General features: G+C 41.8%; 1 protein-coding gene across 3 annotated transcripts in view; it reads left to right on the top strand.

The window, feature by feature from the left end:
- Positions 1-17,459, top strand: part of GRIP1 (glutamate receptor interacting protein 1) — a 461,975-nt gene that overhangs the window by 403,603 nt on the left and 40,913 nt on the right. For all 3 annotated transcript variants that reach the window (XM_060112175.1, XM_060112176.1, XM_060112177.1), the window contains 3 exons: positions 6,997-7,141; positions 10,212-10,351; positions 10,521-10,712. In XM_060112175.1, the coding sequence (XP_059968158.1) occupies positions 6,997-7,141; positions 10,212-10,351; positions 10,521-10,712 (477 nt within the window). The remainder of the gene's footprint in view (positions 1-6,996; positions 7,142-10,211; positions 10,352-10,520; positions 10,713-17,459) is intronic.

Raw genomic sequence — 17,459 nt, forward strand, 5'->3', positions numbered from 1 at the left:
TAACTTCTCTGGGCATCAGTGTCCTCATCCACAATGTCCATTGAATGCGTCCTGCACATGGCAGTTTTAAGGATCAAAGGAGGCAATATATTGATAGTTAAGCACTCAGCGATAATGAATGGCACCAAGTAAGGCCCAGTGAAGGCAGACTATCAACAGCCATTATTAGGATGCTTTTAAAATTAATTTTAGCTTTATTTTACTATGGCCAAATCTTTTGGAACACCTGGGATTGTAGGGAAACCCCCACCCCCCATATTCAGCGGCCATTCTCTCTAGAGGAGCTTTTACATCTGTCATCTTTCATTACCACGGGAACATAAAATCGAGTAGAGCCAATCGGTGCTTGTCTGGGTCCAAGCCTCTAGAACCATGGCTGTTACCTAATCCCCAGGCCCTCAGAGAAGCAAATAAGATCTATTGCTTGAAATAAGATCTATTGCCTTGACTGCATTTAGATCCAACGTAGCTGAAGAGGGGAGAGTTTGGAGACCTGAGAAAGAACCCTGAAGCAAAGGAGAGAATTTGGGGAAATTGTGGGAGGAAATACATGGAAGCTTCCAAATCTGTCCCAAATAATTTCTAAGGGTCCGCTTTGTATCACTGCCTTTGTGCCAGTCAAATACACAGACGCTAATGACCTCTCTCTTGATTTAGTGTACCTCACTTCTAATACATAGCATGTTTGTAGAGACTAAAAATTCAGTATTTTCCCTGCACCGGCTCTAATCTGCGTTGAGAAACATTTCCAGGCTGCAACTTGTCCCATCTGAAGCAAATTACCTTTTTACAATTTCAAATAGAGTCTTATGCAAATATAGCCTTATTAGTACCAGTTAAATCTGCCCTTCAAAGATTTGGGCTTTCATCTTTTTTTTTTTTTTTTTTTCACTTCATCAGTGTTAAGCTGGCTAAGTAATTTGCAGCAGCATTTTCCCCTTCAAATCTAGGTTGAAGTAGCAGAAATGCCCCATCAGAGCAACCAAGAATGATCCTGGCTATGCGAAGAGCAGTGGTAGGGGTTGTTTTGGCAAGAGGCTGGCTGCAAGAAGAAACTCTGATAGATTTTTTTAAAAAAGTACTCTTCCCTTTTTTCTGCTTTATCTCAAAGTAGTAATGATTTTCAAACTCAAGTCAGCATCACAGTCACCCAGAGGGCTTGTTAAAACACTGGTGACTGGGCCCTTCCTCCAGAGTTTCAGATTCCTACGGGTCTGGGATAGAGCTGAGAATTGGTATTTCTAACAAGTTCTCAGATACTGCTAAAATTTCTCATCCCAGAACTACACTTGAAGAAACACTGTCACAAGGCAACCTAATTTGGAGACTTATAAATGATCACTTACATAAGGAAATTCAAATTCTACTCTTAAACACTCAACAACTCCTTGGAACATGACTTTGATAAGGCCAGAAAGGTTGGCCTTTCTGGCACAACAGTAAGGCAGTTGTAGAGAGTATTGTTCTACATGGTTCATTTTCTCAGGTCTGTCCACCTCCAAGAAGTGTAGCCATACTCTGTGAAATGAATTCCATCACTTTTAGTTGAAGTTAACTTTGATTGACCTGTGCATTTATGCATTCCAAAGACCCTCTCCCAAATCCAAGCCTCCCCAATCCAGCTGCCATTGTGGATTCAAGCCAGATAGCATTCATTTTGTTAAACAAGCAGCATTCAGAAGCCTGAAAATAACATTGCAGATGAGTAATGCTGCAATTTTGCATCTGTTCCGTGATCCCATTAATTTTCTTAACTAGAGCTGAGCAGAACAAACAAGTAGGCTGGCCCCCTTTCACCTCTTTTGCTAATAGTGGTAAACCTTCTGTTGTGATATAGAAGCTGTTTATAATATCACTAAGATCTGTTTAGGCTCACTTTGCAACTTCCTGGTGATCCTGCATTCTTCCTTCTCAGAAAGTTTCTGTTCTGGTTCAACACTCCAGTTGCTCCTTTCTAAGCTGGACCAGCCTCAAGGAGAGAGCGTCTTGGAGTGCTTCCACCTCCAAAATGGTCTGAGCGTAAATGGCAGTTATCACCTTCCTCCCAAGCTGCAGGGCCTTACCGCTGCCAGTTGGGCTGACGCCCGAGAAGGCAGATGGATTTGGAAGTGCAGCCTGCAGCTAACTCAGGCAGCCCAGGCTTTATTCTCACTCTTTGAATGAGCCTGATTGGGTCTGCATCACCTTGGAGAAGGAATCTAGACCTTGGAGTAGCCGGAAGGGTGACTCACAAAGCTAGGAACCAGTGACTGCCTGCTAACAGGCATTTGTCCTTTCGCTCATTTGTTTAGGCATTTACTGGAGTCTCCTTGGTGCCAGGCATAGTTCCAGGCTCTGGGCATGTGAATATAAAAAAATCGTAATTTTCAGGGGCTTCCCTGGTGGCACAGTGGTTGAGAGTCCGCCTGCTAATGCAGGGGACACGGGTTCGTGCCCCGGTCCGGGAAGATCCCACATGCCGCGGAGCGGCTGGGCCCGTGAGCCATGGCCGCTGAGCCTGCGCGTCCGGAGCCTGTGCTCCGCAACGGGAGAGGCCACAACAGTGAGAGGCCCGTGTACAGCAAAAAAAAAAAAAAAAAAAAAAAAAATCATAATTTTCAGGGTGATCTTGTTCTAATTAAGGAGACACATAGAGCGAAAAGCATATATACCAGACCATTCATTCCCGATGGGGGCAAAAATTGGTTCTCAGGTATAAGGGAAAAGAATCTGAAAAAAATAGATATATATGTATGTATAACTGAATCACTTTGCTGTACACCTGAAACTAACACAACATTGTAAATCAACTCCACTTCAATTAAAAAAAATAAAATTTGGTTCTCAGGGAGCAAAGAATCTTAGATATTACGTTACAATAATTTGTGACCCTCCAAAGCCCAACCCTACCCGACTGACTCTTATTCCCTCATATTTAATTTCTCTCATTAGGGAGAATTTAAATTTAATTTTTCTCCTTGATGGGAGGAGAGGAGGCAATAATTTTTTTTTAAAGAAGTTGAGAAACACTATAAAAATACACAGGAGCTGTAGGATCTCATAGGAAAGGTCTCTAGTCTCAGCTGAGGAGCCATGAAGGCTTCCAGAGATATAAGACATCTGAGCCAAGTTCTGAAGGAAGAGTAGAAATTCTCGGGGGGAGGAAAGACGTCTGCTTCCAGGGAGTAACACGTGCAAGGTTAAAGATGTGAACAAAGTGTTTTTAAATGGCCCACAGGTCATTCAGTGGGGAGAGAATTAGATTGGATTGGGATGGGAAAGGATAGTAGAAGACAGAGGCTCCAGCACTGTTCATGCCAAGGGGTTGCGCTTTATTCTTCAGAAATCTGGGACCTAACGGAAAGCTTCAAGGAAGAGAGTAACATGTTCAGATTTATGCTTTCAGAATGTTCTGGGGAGAAAAGAGACGGAATTCAGTGTTGGCAGGACTGGTGAAAATAGATGTGGGAGAGAGGGACAAAGTCTGGATCCGAAGTAGGAAAACAATTTAGGAAGAGACCATTGCTGTGAACAACTGGGCAGAACTGACATGGGGCCTCCTCAAGAGCACATGGCAGTAGGATGCTCTGGGAACCCTGCCTGGTGGGCAGATGGGTCATAGGGTCTGGACGAGACAGTGTACAGGCAGCCGTCATCAGCTAAGAGAGTAAGGAACCCAAACTAATTAAATGTCTCTTTACTCAAGGCATCCACATAGTGTTTTCTAAGGGAATTAATATTTTTTCTTTTTAAAAAATTACTATGAAAATGTATTTAAAAATAGAGAAAGATGGTGTAATGAACCAGCCTACCTCACCTAACATCAACAGTTAGCAACTTAGAATCAGTCTTGCTTCAGATCTACTCCCACCCTAATTTCCGCACCCCACCCACACACTGAATTATTCTGAAGCAATTCCAGACATCATATCATTGCATCTTGCAAATATTATTAATGTATCCCTAAACAATACTCTTATAAAAGACTTCTAAAACACATAACTAAATATCGTCACAATTTTAAATATTAGCAATAATTCTTTTTAAAATTTATTTACTTATTTATTTATTTTTGGCTGCATTGGGTCTTTGTTGCTGCATGAGGGCTTTCTCTAGTTGCAGTGAGCTGGAGCTATGCCTCGCTACGGTGCGCAGGCTTCTCATTGCGGTGGCTTCTCTTGTTGCGGAGCACGGGCTCTAGGCTCACGGGCTTCAGTAGTTGTGGCTCATGGGCTCTAGGTGCGTGGGCTTCAGTAGTTGTGGCTCGCAGGCTTTAGAGCGCAGGCTCAGTAGTTGTGGCGCACAGGCTTTGTTGCTCTGCGGCATGTGGCATCTTCCTGGACCAGGGCTCAAATCCGTGTCCCCTGCATTGGCAGGCAGATTCTTAACTGTGTCACAAGGGAAGCCCCAAAATATTAGCAATAATTCTTAATCTCCTCAAATATGTACTCAATGTTCCCATCTCCCTGGTTTTCATATACATGGGTAGATAGACAAGTTTTTTTAAAACAGTTGGTTTGAATTAGGATCCAAAAAGAAGTATTCATTGCTTTTGGTTGTAACGTCTCTTAAATTTACCCATTCTCGTTTTTGTTTCCAAGTTCTTTATTTGTTGAAGAAATCAGAAATCAACTACATTTTTGTCATAATCTAAATATAGCATCACTTCTTCATTAATATACAGCCATTTTCTTGATTTGCATCTCACCACTATTTAAACTCATTGAGTCCCTAACAATTGCCTTTTGTTATTGTGGTGCCTCAGCTGCCTAATTTAAAATGTTCCTACATAAAGTGGCCTGAAACCATCCTAAACCGGTTTACTCCATTCTGGCGTTATTTTGTCATCTTAGGTGCAAGTTGCCAAACTGTCCAGAAATAACACAGGGCACTCACTCCGGGTTACCTGAAGAATGAGCTAGCTGGAACCAATTTCTCCCCCTTCTCCTGGTGAATGGGACTGCACCCCAGCTCACCTTCCTATGGGCCAGTGGTTGTTTTCATCTAGACTAAATTTTCAACTGAAGCTTCCCACAGGTTCCTGGGTTCTGGGCAGCTGGGTTCCATGTACTTGGTCACTGCCATTTCCCACAACTCCCATAAAGAGCTGATGGCCACATCCGGAATGCTTGGTGCCCATTGACAAGGCAGTGCTCGCACTTGCCCTGTAAGGGAGAAGGGCAATAAAAGGGCAGGGTCTTCCCACTGGCACACACACCCACGCTGAATGGCCAGCAGAGTGCCCAGTGGTAACTAACACTTAACTATATCAAGGTTTACTAATCAAATGACTCACCTAGAATTTTATGCAGAATATAGTTGGTGGCACAGACTGCAAAATACGTGTAATCTGTCCAGTAATACCCTATTCATTTATGTCAAAGCCAGTTCTGACAGGTGATGATGTATCACAGTGTAGAAAAAGTTAGACTTTTGACTGTCCCTCCATTTTTGGTTACTCTGCATCCTGGTGCTTCTCTCAGCAGCTGCTTGGCAGCCCATCACCAGCCTGTTGGCCACAACTAAAGTAGAACCCTGGAAGAAGTGTGTAAACCATGAAACAGAGCTGTTGAAGCAGTGGAGGATTCTCAGCTGCCAGTATAAATTTGAGTCTAATGTTGAAGATGTTTATACCCTAGGATGTTGATTTAAGCATTCCAGTGTGTGGTAGATGGTCTTTATTCTCTATGTATGGAGCTTCTTCTTCCTCCACTGAGGGAGTGGAGGCAATGGGTACGTCCCAGAGCTCCCAATCTGTGGCCAGAAGTGAAGTAAGTGCTGGCAGGAAAGGACACATCGCTTCCTACATTTCTCTATAGACATTTCATTTTATATTCATTATAATTCTTCACTGCACACACAGATAATTGAATTGTTAATTCAAGCTTTTCTATTCCTCCTTAGTTTAGGGTCTCATATCATAAATGAACAGCTGCTCATTGCAGAAATGTGACTGTATTAATGCTTCTCCAGGATACAGCCTGACTATAAAAGCTGACTGTTTTGTTCAAGTATCTACTGGACCATTTCATTGTATCCTTAGGTACAGCAATGAACAACTCCTTAACCACTCACAGCTCCCAGGCCCAACGAATAAAGCAAGAAATGCTCAAGAACTTTCAGCATGTCATAAGCAAATAAAACCCTTTGAATTCTGAGACTTCATATTTGCAACTTGGGTGCAGTCAAAATACCCAACCATGCGAAAGGTGTCCCATGACATCTTTCAAGCCAATGCTTTAGGCAGACCACACTCACAAATGTTTTCCTTCATAGGAACATTAAATGGTGAAACTTAGCTCACAAGAGTGTGGCAACCTGGCATGTGCTACTGAAATGTAACTTACATGGCTCCTAGTCTCAAGAACAGCAGAGAGATAATCATTCAAACGTCTGTTTTACTATCTGTGTATTTGTGAATAAGATTCACAGATTTTGTGAATAAGATTCACATTTTAAGACACAGAGGAACAATAGGTAAGGGATTCCAGATTTCCAAGCCCTACTTAACCATGCATATATTAAAGTTTGCTCCAACCGTGAGTTAAATCAACTTTTCTATATTGAGAGTTAGCTTGCTTGTAAAGCCTGAAAATAGGTATTGCGGAGCCCAGTCTCTGTTTACTGCGTGACTCTCTCCACCCATATCGCCTCCTCAGCGGTGTGTTCAGTCCATGGATATTCGTGGCACACTCACAAAATGCTGGGCAAGCACTGTACTAGGCAGGGACATTGTCTAAAGGGCCCGCAGTGCTGGCTGGGTAGCTTGCTCACAGATTAAAATATAGGTCATCAGGCAGAGAACCCCTTCCCTGACACTGATAAGAACTGCATCCCTGTATTAGAATGGTATATCCATCCTACTAAGGAAATGCTACTTCCCAAAATAATTATTTTCTGAGACACAGTGCTTTGATGACGATGTTTTGAATTTCTTATTTTATGTATGAATATATGTGTCTTTTTACTCTGCTTCTTCCAAAGAAACCAATTACGACTCATTGGCATTTATTGCAGATGAGCAAGAAAGTTCCGGAGCAATTATTTACACCGTGGAGCTGAAGCGCTATGGGGGGCCCCTTGGCATCACGATTTCAGGAACTGAAGAGCCTTTTGATCCTATAATCATTTCAAGCCTCACTAAAGGAGGGTTAGCTGAAAGGTAACATTCGAAGCACCTTCAACAATTATCTGTCTGAAATGGGTTTCCTTCCTCACAGCCACATAAAAGCATGCTCCCCTCTCCTGCTTGGTTATCTGTTGCCTTTTTCAACTCTGCACAAAGGATTGATTTTAGAGCTTGAAAACTCTCAGGCAGAGCTCTGACTTGATTTTGAGGGGCATGTTATAGGCAGTTAAAAGTGTCCTGGGCTTAGCATTGATATTAGTCTCCAGAAATGTGTAAACCGACCACAATGGACTAGAGGTAAATTTATATTGTGTCCATTTTGAGAGGAGGAGACTAAAATTCAAGGAGGTTAAAAGGCTTGTCCAATTCAATTCAGCAAACATTTCCTGAGCCTCTGTTACCTGACAGGTACCAGGCTTAGCTGCTGAGAGGGTGACAGAAGCTTCGTCTTCAAAGATTTCAGGAAACAGTGCTGTGACTTAATAACATCTTGAAATTTGGAATGCCCATTTGTTCCTTTGGCAGTTTGTTTCCATTGGCATGCACTCCACCCCCATTATACTGTATTTCTTTCCAAGACCTGTTGTAGGACATATTCCAAACCCCATAACCCGACCTGTCCTCCAGTAACCTAGCTCAGGAGTGCACACACACTGTTCATGCTGACACTTGAAGACACTGGTGTGCAAAACAGAGATATAGCATCACAGAATTTTGGAGCTGCAGGGTACCTTAGAAATCAGCTCATCCAACATCCTCATCTGTCAGGTGAGGGCACCGAGGCAGCTCAAAAAAGGCTGCCCTGTTGGAATTTCATATTCTGATATTAACAGAGACACCTATGATATGGTATTCTTCAGGTGTTCCCCTGTCCTAGGTTTCTCTGTTAGACAATGAGGAAAAGGTTAATATTGATCTGATTCAGCAACCTCCTGGTCAAGTGTTCTATGGCTTACAGCATGGCTTTTTTTTTTATTTTTTTAGTTTCTGCTTTATAACAAAGTGAATCAGTCATACATATACATCTCTTCCCACATCCCTTCCCTCATGCATCTCCCTCCCTCCCACTCTCCCCATCCCACCCCTCCAGGCGGTCACAAAGCACCGAGCTGATCTCCCTGTGCTCTGCGGCTGCTTCCCACTATCTATCTACCCTACGTTTGGTAGTGTATATATGTCCATGCCTCTCTTTCGCTTTGTCACAGTTTACCCTTCCCCCTCCCCATATCCTCAAGTCCATTCTCAAGTAGGTCTGTGTCTTTATTCCCGTTTTACCCCTAGGTTCTTCATGACATTTTTTTTTTAATTCCATATATATGTGTTAGCATATGGTATTTGTCTTTCTCTTTCTGACTTACTTCACTCTGTATAACAGACTCTAGGTCTATCCACCTCATTACAAATAGCTCAGTTTCGTTTCTTTTTATGGCTGAGTAATATTCCATTGTATATATGTGCCACATCTTCTTTATCCATTCATCCAATGATGGACACTTAGGTTGTTTCCATCTCCGGGCTATTGTGAATAGAGCTGCAATGAACATTTTGGTACATGTCTCTTTTTGAATTATGGTTTTCTCAGGGTATATGCCTAGTAGTGGGATTGCTGGGTCATATGGTAGTTCTATTTTTCATAAGCTGGAGACTGTTGTTTTTTTTGGCCGTGCCGTCACACAGTTGTGGGATCTTAGTTCCCCGACCAGGGATTGAACCCAGGCCACGTTAGTGAAAGCACCGAGTCCTAACCACTGGACTGCCGGGGCACTCCCCAGAGACTCTTTATGGAAGAATGAATTGATCTCTTTTTTTTTTTTAAAGGAAAAAAAAATTCCTTGAGAGTAGATGCATCGGTAGACTTGTTAGGCAGCCCCTCATAATCTATGTGACCCAGTGTCACCTCCGTTGACCCACTTGCTGCTGCCCAGCACTGCTGCCCGCCGACCCCAAAGCAACCTGGGGTCGGGCCACTCAGTCACAAGCAGGCTGTGAGCTGGGCTTCCTTCACTCAGGATATTTCAAGTGAGCCAGCACCCCAGAGGCTAGCACATGGGATTCCCACTCCACATCCTTCTACCCAGGTGGAGAGATCTGAGTGTTTAAACCTTTCCTGAGTTTGACTGCTGTGAGTCTCCCCTCCCCCATCCTGTGCTTTCAAACAAAGATAGACATGGTGAACATCAGAATCGTAAGTTTCAGTCTGCTGGTTCAGAATCGGGTGAGAATGGGACGAGAAGAGAAAAGATCAAAGGTTTATCTATTGCTCAATAAATTAATTTTCTTTTTCCACATTTCAAGCAGGATGTTAAGCCCTTTTACATGTGTTTTCCTATTTAGCCCTCAGAGCTTCCCTGTGAGATGACTATCCCAATTCTAGTGATGAGGAAATTGACACCTAGAGAGGTGAAAATAAGGTGCCCAGGTCACACAGCTGGTGGGTGACAGAGTTGGATTCTAATTGATTCCTGGGGACTCCCTGGCAGTCCAGTGGTTAGGACTCCACGCTTCCACTTCGGGGGACACAGGTTCGATCCCTGGTCAGGGAACTGAACTCCTGCAGGTCGCAGTGCGGCAAAAACAACAACAACAACAACAACAACAAAAAACAGATTCCTGAGTTCAACCTTTTTCAATTCTTGGAATCACCACTGGGGGGTGGCGGGGGGCCTGCCACACCAGGGTCTTGTGTCTAAGCCTTGCTTCCGGTAAACTGGGATGCTGACTGACTGTGTTCAACACTTCTAAGTCTGTAGAAAGAAGGACTGCTCCATGGTAAACATCACCACAGTGATTGTCCCACTTTGTTCGTTTCCTTGGGATTTTTAAGAGGGTTATCAAATGACTCAGCTTTCTTGGAATTTAAACAGCCCACAAGTCCATTTTAAATACTAATTAAAACATTTTTCCTGATTTTATTTGAAACTAAAAGGTAATTCACAACAGACACAGTTATCTTGTAACATTGTTCAGGAGAAGGCAAGGAGTGACTTCTAGAGACCCTTGCCAAGTCCTTATTATTATGAATAAATAAAGTATATCAGGGAATTTATATTCAGTAGCATTCAGGGATGATTTCTACCTTTCCTATTATTATTTGGTGTTTCAGAACTGGCGCGATCCACATAGGAGACCGAATCCTAGCCATCAATAGCAGCAGCTTGAAAGGGAAGCCTCTGAGTGAAGCCATCCATTTGTTACAGATGGCAGGAGAGACTGTCACCTTGAAAATTAAGAAGCAGACAGATGGTGAGTGGGTTGAAAGCCACAATTAAGGATTTGCAGTGCATTTCCTTCCCTTAAAGAATGTGCAAATGTCTACGTGTTTGTTTCTCGGGAAATACACAGCCAGGGAGTGTTGAAGTATCTTTGGATATAAATTTTCTGTGGTACTTAAGCTCCTTTTCTGTCTTTAAAGCCCAGTCAGCATCAAGTCCCAAGAAGTTCCCCATTGCCAGCCACCTGAGTGACCTGGGAGACGTGGAGGACCCGTCTCCAGCACAGAAGCCAGGCAAACTCACCGATACATACCCCTCCACTGTGCCCAGCGTGGACAGTGCCGTGGACTCGTGGGATGGCTCAGGAATAGAAGGCAGCTACGGGAATCAAGGTATGTCCTAGCCGTGGGGTACAGGAAATTTGTCATTGGTGAAGCTCAGGTTTCTCAAAGATCCACCTTCTGCTCCGTGAAAAGAATATCTTTATTTTACTTGTGTCTGCATCAATGTAACCATAGTGAACACATTGAATATGGTCGCCTTTCATCTCCTCCTCCTTAATGCTAATAAGTTATGACCATCTATCCAACACTAGCAGGCCCCCATAGACCTACTGCTGTCCAAGTGTTGGATCCAGAGCTTGTCCTTCGAGCACAGTTTAATATGAGGCAAACCACACAATAAATCGGGTCACTGAAGACCGGCCCCATTGTCCTACTTTTTTTTTTTTTTTTTTTTTTTGTGGTACGCGGACCTCTCACTGTTGTGGCCTCTCCCATTGTGGAGCACAGGCTCCGGACGCGCTGGCTCAGCGGCCATGGCTCACAGGCCCAGCCTCTCCGCGGCATGTGGGATCTTCCCGGACCAGGGCACGAACCCATGTCCTCTGCATCGGCAGGCGGACTCTCAACCACTGCGCCACCAGGGAAGCCCTGTCTTACTTTTTTAGCAAGTTTCCACAAAGATGGAATGAGGAGAGCAGGGGATGTGCAAAGAGATGAGCCAAAGATTTGTGACCCCATTTATTCCTGCCTCTTCCCAACTTTTCATGGAAACGTGTAGGGGTTTCCCCCAATACTCATCATTAGAGAGTTGTAATCATAGTATATTAAAGTATATTGTAGTTCTTTCTTCACAAACATCATCTTCATGGGACGAAGTATAACCTATATGAAAAGGTAAACCTCACTAACACAATATAAACACACAAAAAGTATTAGACTGAAGACAGAGTATAAACTAAATGCTTCGTTTAAAAATATGTTTCCTTCTTAACGATACTTAGCATCCAAAGAGAAGTGTGTCAAAAATTCTCTCTATTTCTCCTTATCTGAGCCTTACCTTCTCTCTAACACCCTGTATAAATACCAGCCTCTGAATCCCTTTTCTGCTCTTGGTTTAAGTCAGAGAATAAAATACATAAACAGTTTGGAGAACATGTGTTCAGGCGGGAGGGTTGCTTTGTAAGAACTTAGGTAACCACTTTTGAGGAGAGTCTGTATCCAGTTTGCTCTCTTCCTGGTTCTAGTTTTTTTCTCTCTGCCTATGTCACTTTCTGTTAAATCCCAAGAAGGATGGACAAAAATGAAAAGAAATGATATTTCAAAGTTATCAAGTCATTACTTGTTAGAGATGATATTGGAGTTCGGTGGAGAAAATATTTTGGTTTTCTTTTTGTTGTTTTGTTTTTTTAAAAAACAAGAAAATTTAATTTAATTTTTAAAGAAAATTCGATTTTACTGGTTTATTCTTATTCAAGACACTATATATTTTAACAGCTTTTTTGAGATATAATTTACATAACATAAAGTTCACTGTTTTAAATGCACAATTCAGTGGTTTTTTAGTATATGTACAGAGTTGTGCAACCATTACCATAATCTATTATAGAACATTTAGTGACCCCAAAAAGAAACACCATACACATTAGCACACACCCACCCTCTCCACCCAAACCTAGGTAACCACTAATCTACTTTCTGTCTTTATAGATTTGCCTATTCTGGACATTTCATATAAGTGGAATCGTATAATATGTGGCCTTTTGTGACTGGCTTCTTTCACTTAGCATAATATTTTTAAGTTCATCCATGTTGCAGCATGTATCAGTACTTCATTTATTTTTATGGCTCAGTAATATTCTGTTGTATGAGTAAACAGGTGGAGAAAATATTTTGAACACCCAAAAGAGGATTGGGACTTTCATTTATCTGGCAAGTAATTTTTTCCAAGTCCAAATACCTTGTGACAAGTTAGCTATGCCACCAAATAACAGCTATTTTCATTGCCAGGGAGTTGATAAACTCCCAGAGGACACTCTGGATAAAGGACCCAAGTCACATTCTATCAGCATAGACTGAGGTTTATTTCTTAATGTGTTTGTTTATTGTTTATTTACTAATGTGGGAACTTTTTTGTTACACAGATTTTGGTGAGCTATTGATTATAATGAGTTCTGCCCCTAAGTGATATGTGAGAACTTCGCTACTCTATCCTCTTACACAATAAGATCAGGCCCATGATTAGCACACTGAATATAAGGCCTATCTCTCGTTTATAAAAGATGAAGAACCATTTATTATTTATGAAGGATTTTGAAAATTTGAAATCCCAGACAGGGAATAGTAGTCATAATTATTGGTATGATAAGTTTGGCATTTATAAATTAAAAATCATTATGAGTTTGAAGAGAGATTAGAGAGATATAGAAAATGGCAATTGGGATAGAATTGACATCCTCCAAGGTGATGAAAAATTGGTAATAATACCTTGTGTTTGTAAAACTAGAGTTTACAAAGCACGTCTACATAACTCATCTCCAGTGATTCCCATAAGGAACACGGAAGCTGAAATCAAGGGATTTCGGTATTGGGAGAGAATCTGAAGTCAGCTAGTCTGGCGTCCAGTGCAGCCCTTGATGTCCTGTCCAGCCTGGCTGCCCGCCGTCATGCTACACGGCCTAGAGCGCCCAGAGCGGCAAGTTGCTGCCTAACTGCTAAGGCAGCTCTCCCCACTCCCCGTACTTAGTTCTGACGGCTCGGAGTTCTCCCTTGTATTGAGCTGAAATCTGTCAGCCTGCAGCTTCTGCCTATTTGTTCTGGTTCTACCCTCAAGGTCATTCCGAAGTAAAGCCTCCTCGACATTTGACAGCCCTTCAGCTGCTCAAAGACAGCTCTCATGCCTCTCTTGAGTCTTTCCTTCTCTAAGCAAAGTAGCCCCAGTTCCTTTCACTGTTCCTCACATAACTTACTTTTGAGTGTTTTTGTCATCCTGGGGGCCTCTCTTCTGAATACGTTCAAGTTTAACTCTATACAAGTGTAGCACTCAGAAAGGAAAGTCATACTATAGTATGGCAGCCCGGAGCAACTCAAGCCTGCCACCTTCATCACTGGAAATTGTAGAACCCATCAGTGCAGCCTACCTCACCATAAGAATTTTGATGGGGAAAAAAAAAAGAATTTTGATGGGCACGTCCTAGTCACTCATTTTGATCTTACTGTTTACCAAGATCTCAAAGTCTGTCTTTTCCCCCTTTTTCCCCTTTACTTGTGATATTGGGTTAAACCAGATCTCTCCAGATAGTGCTTGTGAAGTTGACTTTTTTTAAAATAAATTTATTTAATTTTATTTATTTATTTTTGGCTGTGTTAGGTCTTTGTTGCTGCATGCAGGCTTTCTGTAGTTGCAGCGAGCGGGAGCTACTCTTCGTTGCGGTGCGTGGGCTTCTCATTGCGATGGCTTCTCTTGTTGCAGAGCACGGGCTCTAAGTGCACGGGCTTCAGTAGTTGTGGCTCGTGGGCTCTAGAGCGCAGGCTCGGTAGCTGTGGCACACAGGCTTAGTTGCTCCACGGCATGTGGGATCTTCCCAGACCAGCACTCGAACCCATGTCCCCTGCATTGGCAGGTGGATTCTTACCCACTGTGCCACGAGGGAAGCCCATGAAGTTGACTTTTTAAAGGAAGGCCTAGAACCATACCTTTTTTCCCCTGTGATATATCATGTTGTGAGATGTAGATTATCTTTCCGCCTTGTCTGCGCAGTCTCTCAGCACACTCTCTCTACCATATCTCAAGAAGACTTTTACCTTTAAATCTATAATAGTTGCTCCATTCCCAGTAGGATGTTGTACCTCCGTCATGCACATCTTCCTCCTTGGGCTAGGAATTCATGTCTCTGCAGCCATGTTCCTTATTGTTCTCTGATTCTAGTCCAAAATGTCAAGCTTGCCCCATGCATTCATTAAGTAAATATGTAATGACTGGCACAATAAAAGCCAATATATGATGGGTATACAATGTTGGACAAAAGAGGTATGGTCCTTATTCTTGTGAAGGAGGTTACCCAGCTGAAGGGCCAGACAATTAACAAGTACCAACAGAGTGAATTTTTACTTAGTTAATGAAAAGGGAAAAAGGATGGAGTAATCAAAGCTGGTGGAGAAAGAAGGACTGTGTTTAAAGAAGTCTCACAGTGGGATGACTCTCAGTTCTATTGATGCACACCTTTTCTAGTCTGCTTCTGGGCCAGCTTCTTCCACTCCCCATTCTCTTGACTCTTATATTATTCATGCCTTTCTGCCTTATCAAGAGCTTATGCTTTGGGCCCCCTTGTCTTATTTATTCCTCCTTCAAACTCTCAGGAAACCCTATGATTGCTTTCCTTAGAGTTTGCAAAGGTCAATCAATACAAGAGGAGACTGACAAATTGATGGTACCTGGACTGTCATACTCATGGACGGTGAGGCTCTTGTGATGTCTGTAATTCTTGACTCTTAAGTCAGGCAGTCTGATCCTGTCATATATATTCTTTAGACAGTTCTCTCTTTTGAGTTTATTTTTTCAACTTTATTGAGGTGTAATTGACAAAATTATATGTAGTTAAAGTATACAATGTAATAAGATTTGGTATACATATATATTGTGAAATGATTACCACCAAGTTGATTACCACATCTCTCACCTCGCATAGTTACCATTTATGTGTGTGTGTGTTTGGTGAGAAGGCTTAAGGTCTCCTTTCTTAGCATCAAGTATACAATACAGTACTAGTAACTATCATCACCAGGCTGTGCATTACATCCCCAGAACTTTTTCATCTTATAAATGAAAGTTTGCACCCTTAGACCCACATCTCTCATCTCCTGCTCCCCAGCCCCTGGCAACCACATACTACTCTCTGTTTCTATGAGTCTGACTTTATTTTTAGGTTCCACAGATAAGTGAGCTCACATAGTATTTGTCTTTTTCTCTCTGGCTTATTTTAGCATTATGTCCTCCAGGTTCATCCATGTTGTTGCAAATGGCAGGATTTCCTTCATTTTTATGGCTAAAGCATTTCCCTATATAAATACATATATCCCACACTTTATCCATTCATCCATTGGCAGACACTTAGGTTGTTTCCATATCTTGGCTATCGTGAATAATGACCCAATGACATAGGAGTAAAGCCATCTCTTCAATACAGATTTTATTTCCTTCTGATATACACCCCAAAGTGGGATTGCTGGATCCTTTTTGAGGTCATTATGATCATTTGTATTCTCTCAGAAAAAGAAAACAACTCCATTTCATCCAGGTTTTCAAATATATTTGCATATAATTATATAATCACTTATTTGATTATTGTAATTTTCTTGGTTTCTATAATTATATCCCAAGTATGGTTCTATATTTGATGTATTTGTTCTTTTTTTTTACAAAGAACTGACTCTTGCATTTATTTAATTCCATTCTGATTTTTTAAAATAAATTTTTGCTTTTAATTTGATTAACTTTGTTCTTCTTAGATTTTGTTCTGTTTATGACTTGAATGCATAATTCATTTATTTTCATTCGTCCTTATAGTTTTCATAAAAGGTGATGGTGATTGATCAAAAAGACACCAACATGTACAGTCAGAGTCCAGCTTTCCTTGAACGTAGTTAGGTAACACAACATAGTACGTACAAAGAGTAGCACAGAGCAGGAGATTCAGCAGGATTTTCTCCATTGGGGGAGGGTTATTTTTCTCTTCCATTTCTTTTCTGATCTCTACAAGCTCATATTTCGCCTCCTTCTATAATTTTGCCTTGCCCAGTTTTCCTTGAGCTCTCATATCTCTGATCTCTTGTTTTATAGAGATGTGTATTTTTTAAATTTTGTTGTGATATATTTGGTCATATTCATCATTTGCTCCATGGCAGTCTTTTTCTCATAAGTATCCTTCATCTGTTATGGCTTTGTTTTTCTGTGCCTTCTCTCCTTTGTTTAAATATTAACTTGGTATATGTCTTATGCCAGTTACTTTTAAATTACTGCTTATGTTTAAATGAGATGACTTTCTCCTAAATTGGAAGGGCGCAGAATTTACCCTCAGTTCACGGTACCTGTGATGAGTGCATTCTTCATCAGCCAGCAGAGGGCAGTGACTGCAGGCTGCCACCAATGTAGAATTCCTCTCTGGCTCACTGGACGATTGCTTCATGCAGTCTGTGGCATGTCTGGAGGTATCTCTCAGCCCACCTCCCTGGCTTTTCCCTGGGGCCAAACTGGGTCTAGGGCGCTTCCTGCCACCAGTCAATGCAGTCGGTTCTAGTGTTCCAAACAAAGCATTATTGTTTTGCCTCATGCCATGGCCCCTGCTTTGGAGGACTGGGCCTTCTCCAATATCTCTGGTCAGAGGTGTCTCCTCTTGGCTTCTTAGCACCACACCGCATTTGTCTTTCACGGGATTTGGTAACTCTCCCCGTGTATTATGGTTCGATATTCTAGTTTTGCTGAAGATGGACTCTACATTCTGTTCTTTGTTTTGAGGTGATTTCTAAGAGAAGGTAGATCTATCTTTGCTCTGCCATTTTGAAACCACCGTCTCCTCTAAATGCATTGAATATTTCTTGGCAACAACAATTACAAATAGTTACACAAATGTATGATTTGATTTTCTCATTTTTAGCAAAATTGGGGCTTTAGGAAATAAATTTGGCAGGAAATTATCTGACTTGCTCTCCTGTGCTAAAATTGGCTTTCAAAAATAAAAGTAACGGCAGGAGCTACAATCCCAAAATTGTAGAGTTGAAGACTGATTTTCAAAACCATTCTCTGATTTTAAACTTTATGAATAAGAACCAGCATCACTTTTCTAAATTAATAGTGAATGT

This window comes from Mesoplodon densirostris, chromosome 11 (genome assembly GCF_025265405.1).
Source record: "Mesoplodon densirostris isolate mMesDen1 chromosome 11, mMesDen1 primary haplotype, whole genome shotgun sequence".
Lineage (NCBI taxonomy): Eukaryota > Metazoa > Chordata > Mammalia > Artiodactyla > Ziphiidae > Mesoplodon > Mesoplodon densirostris.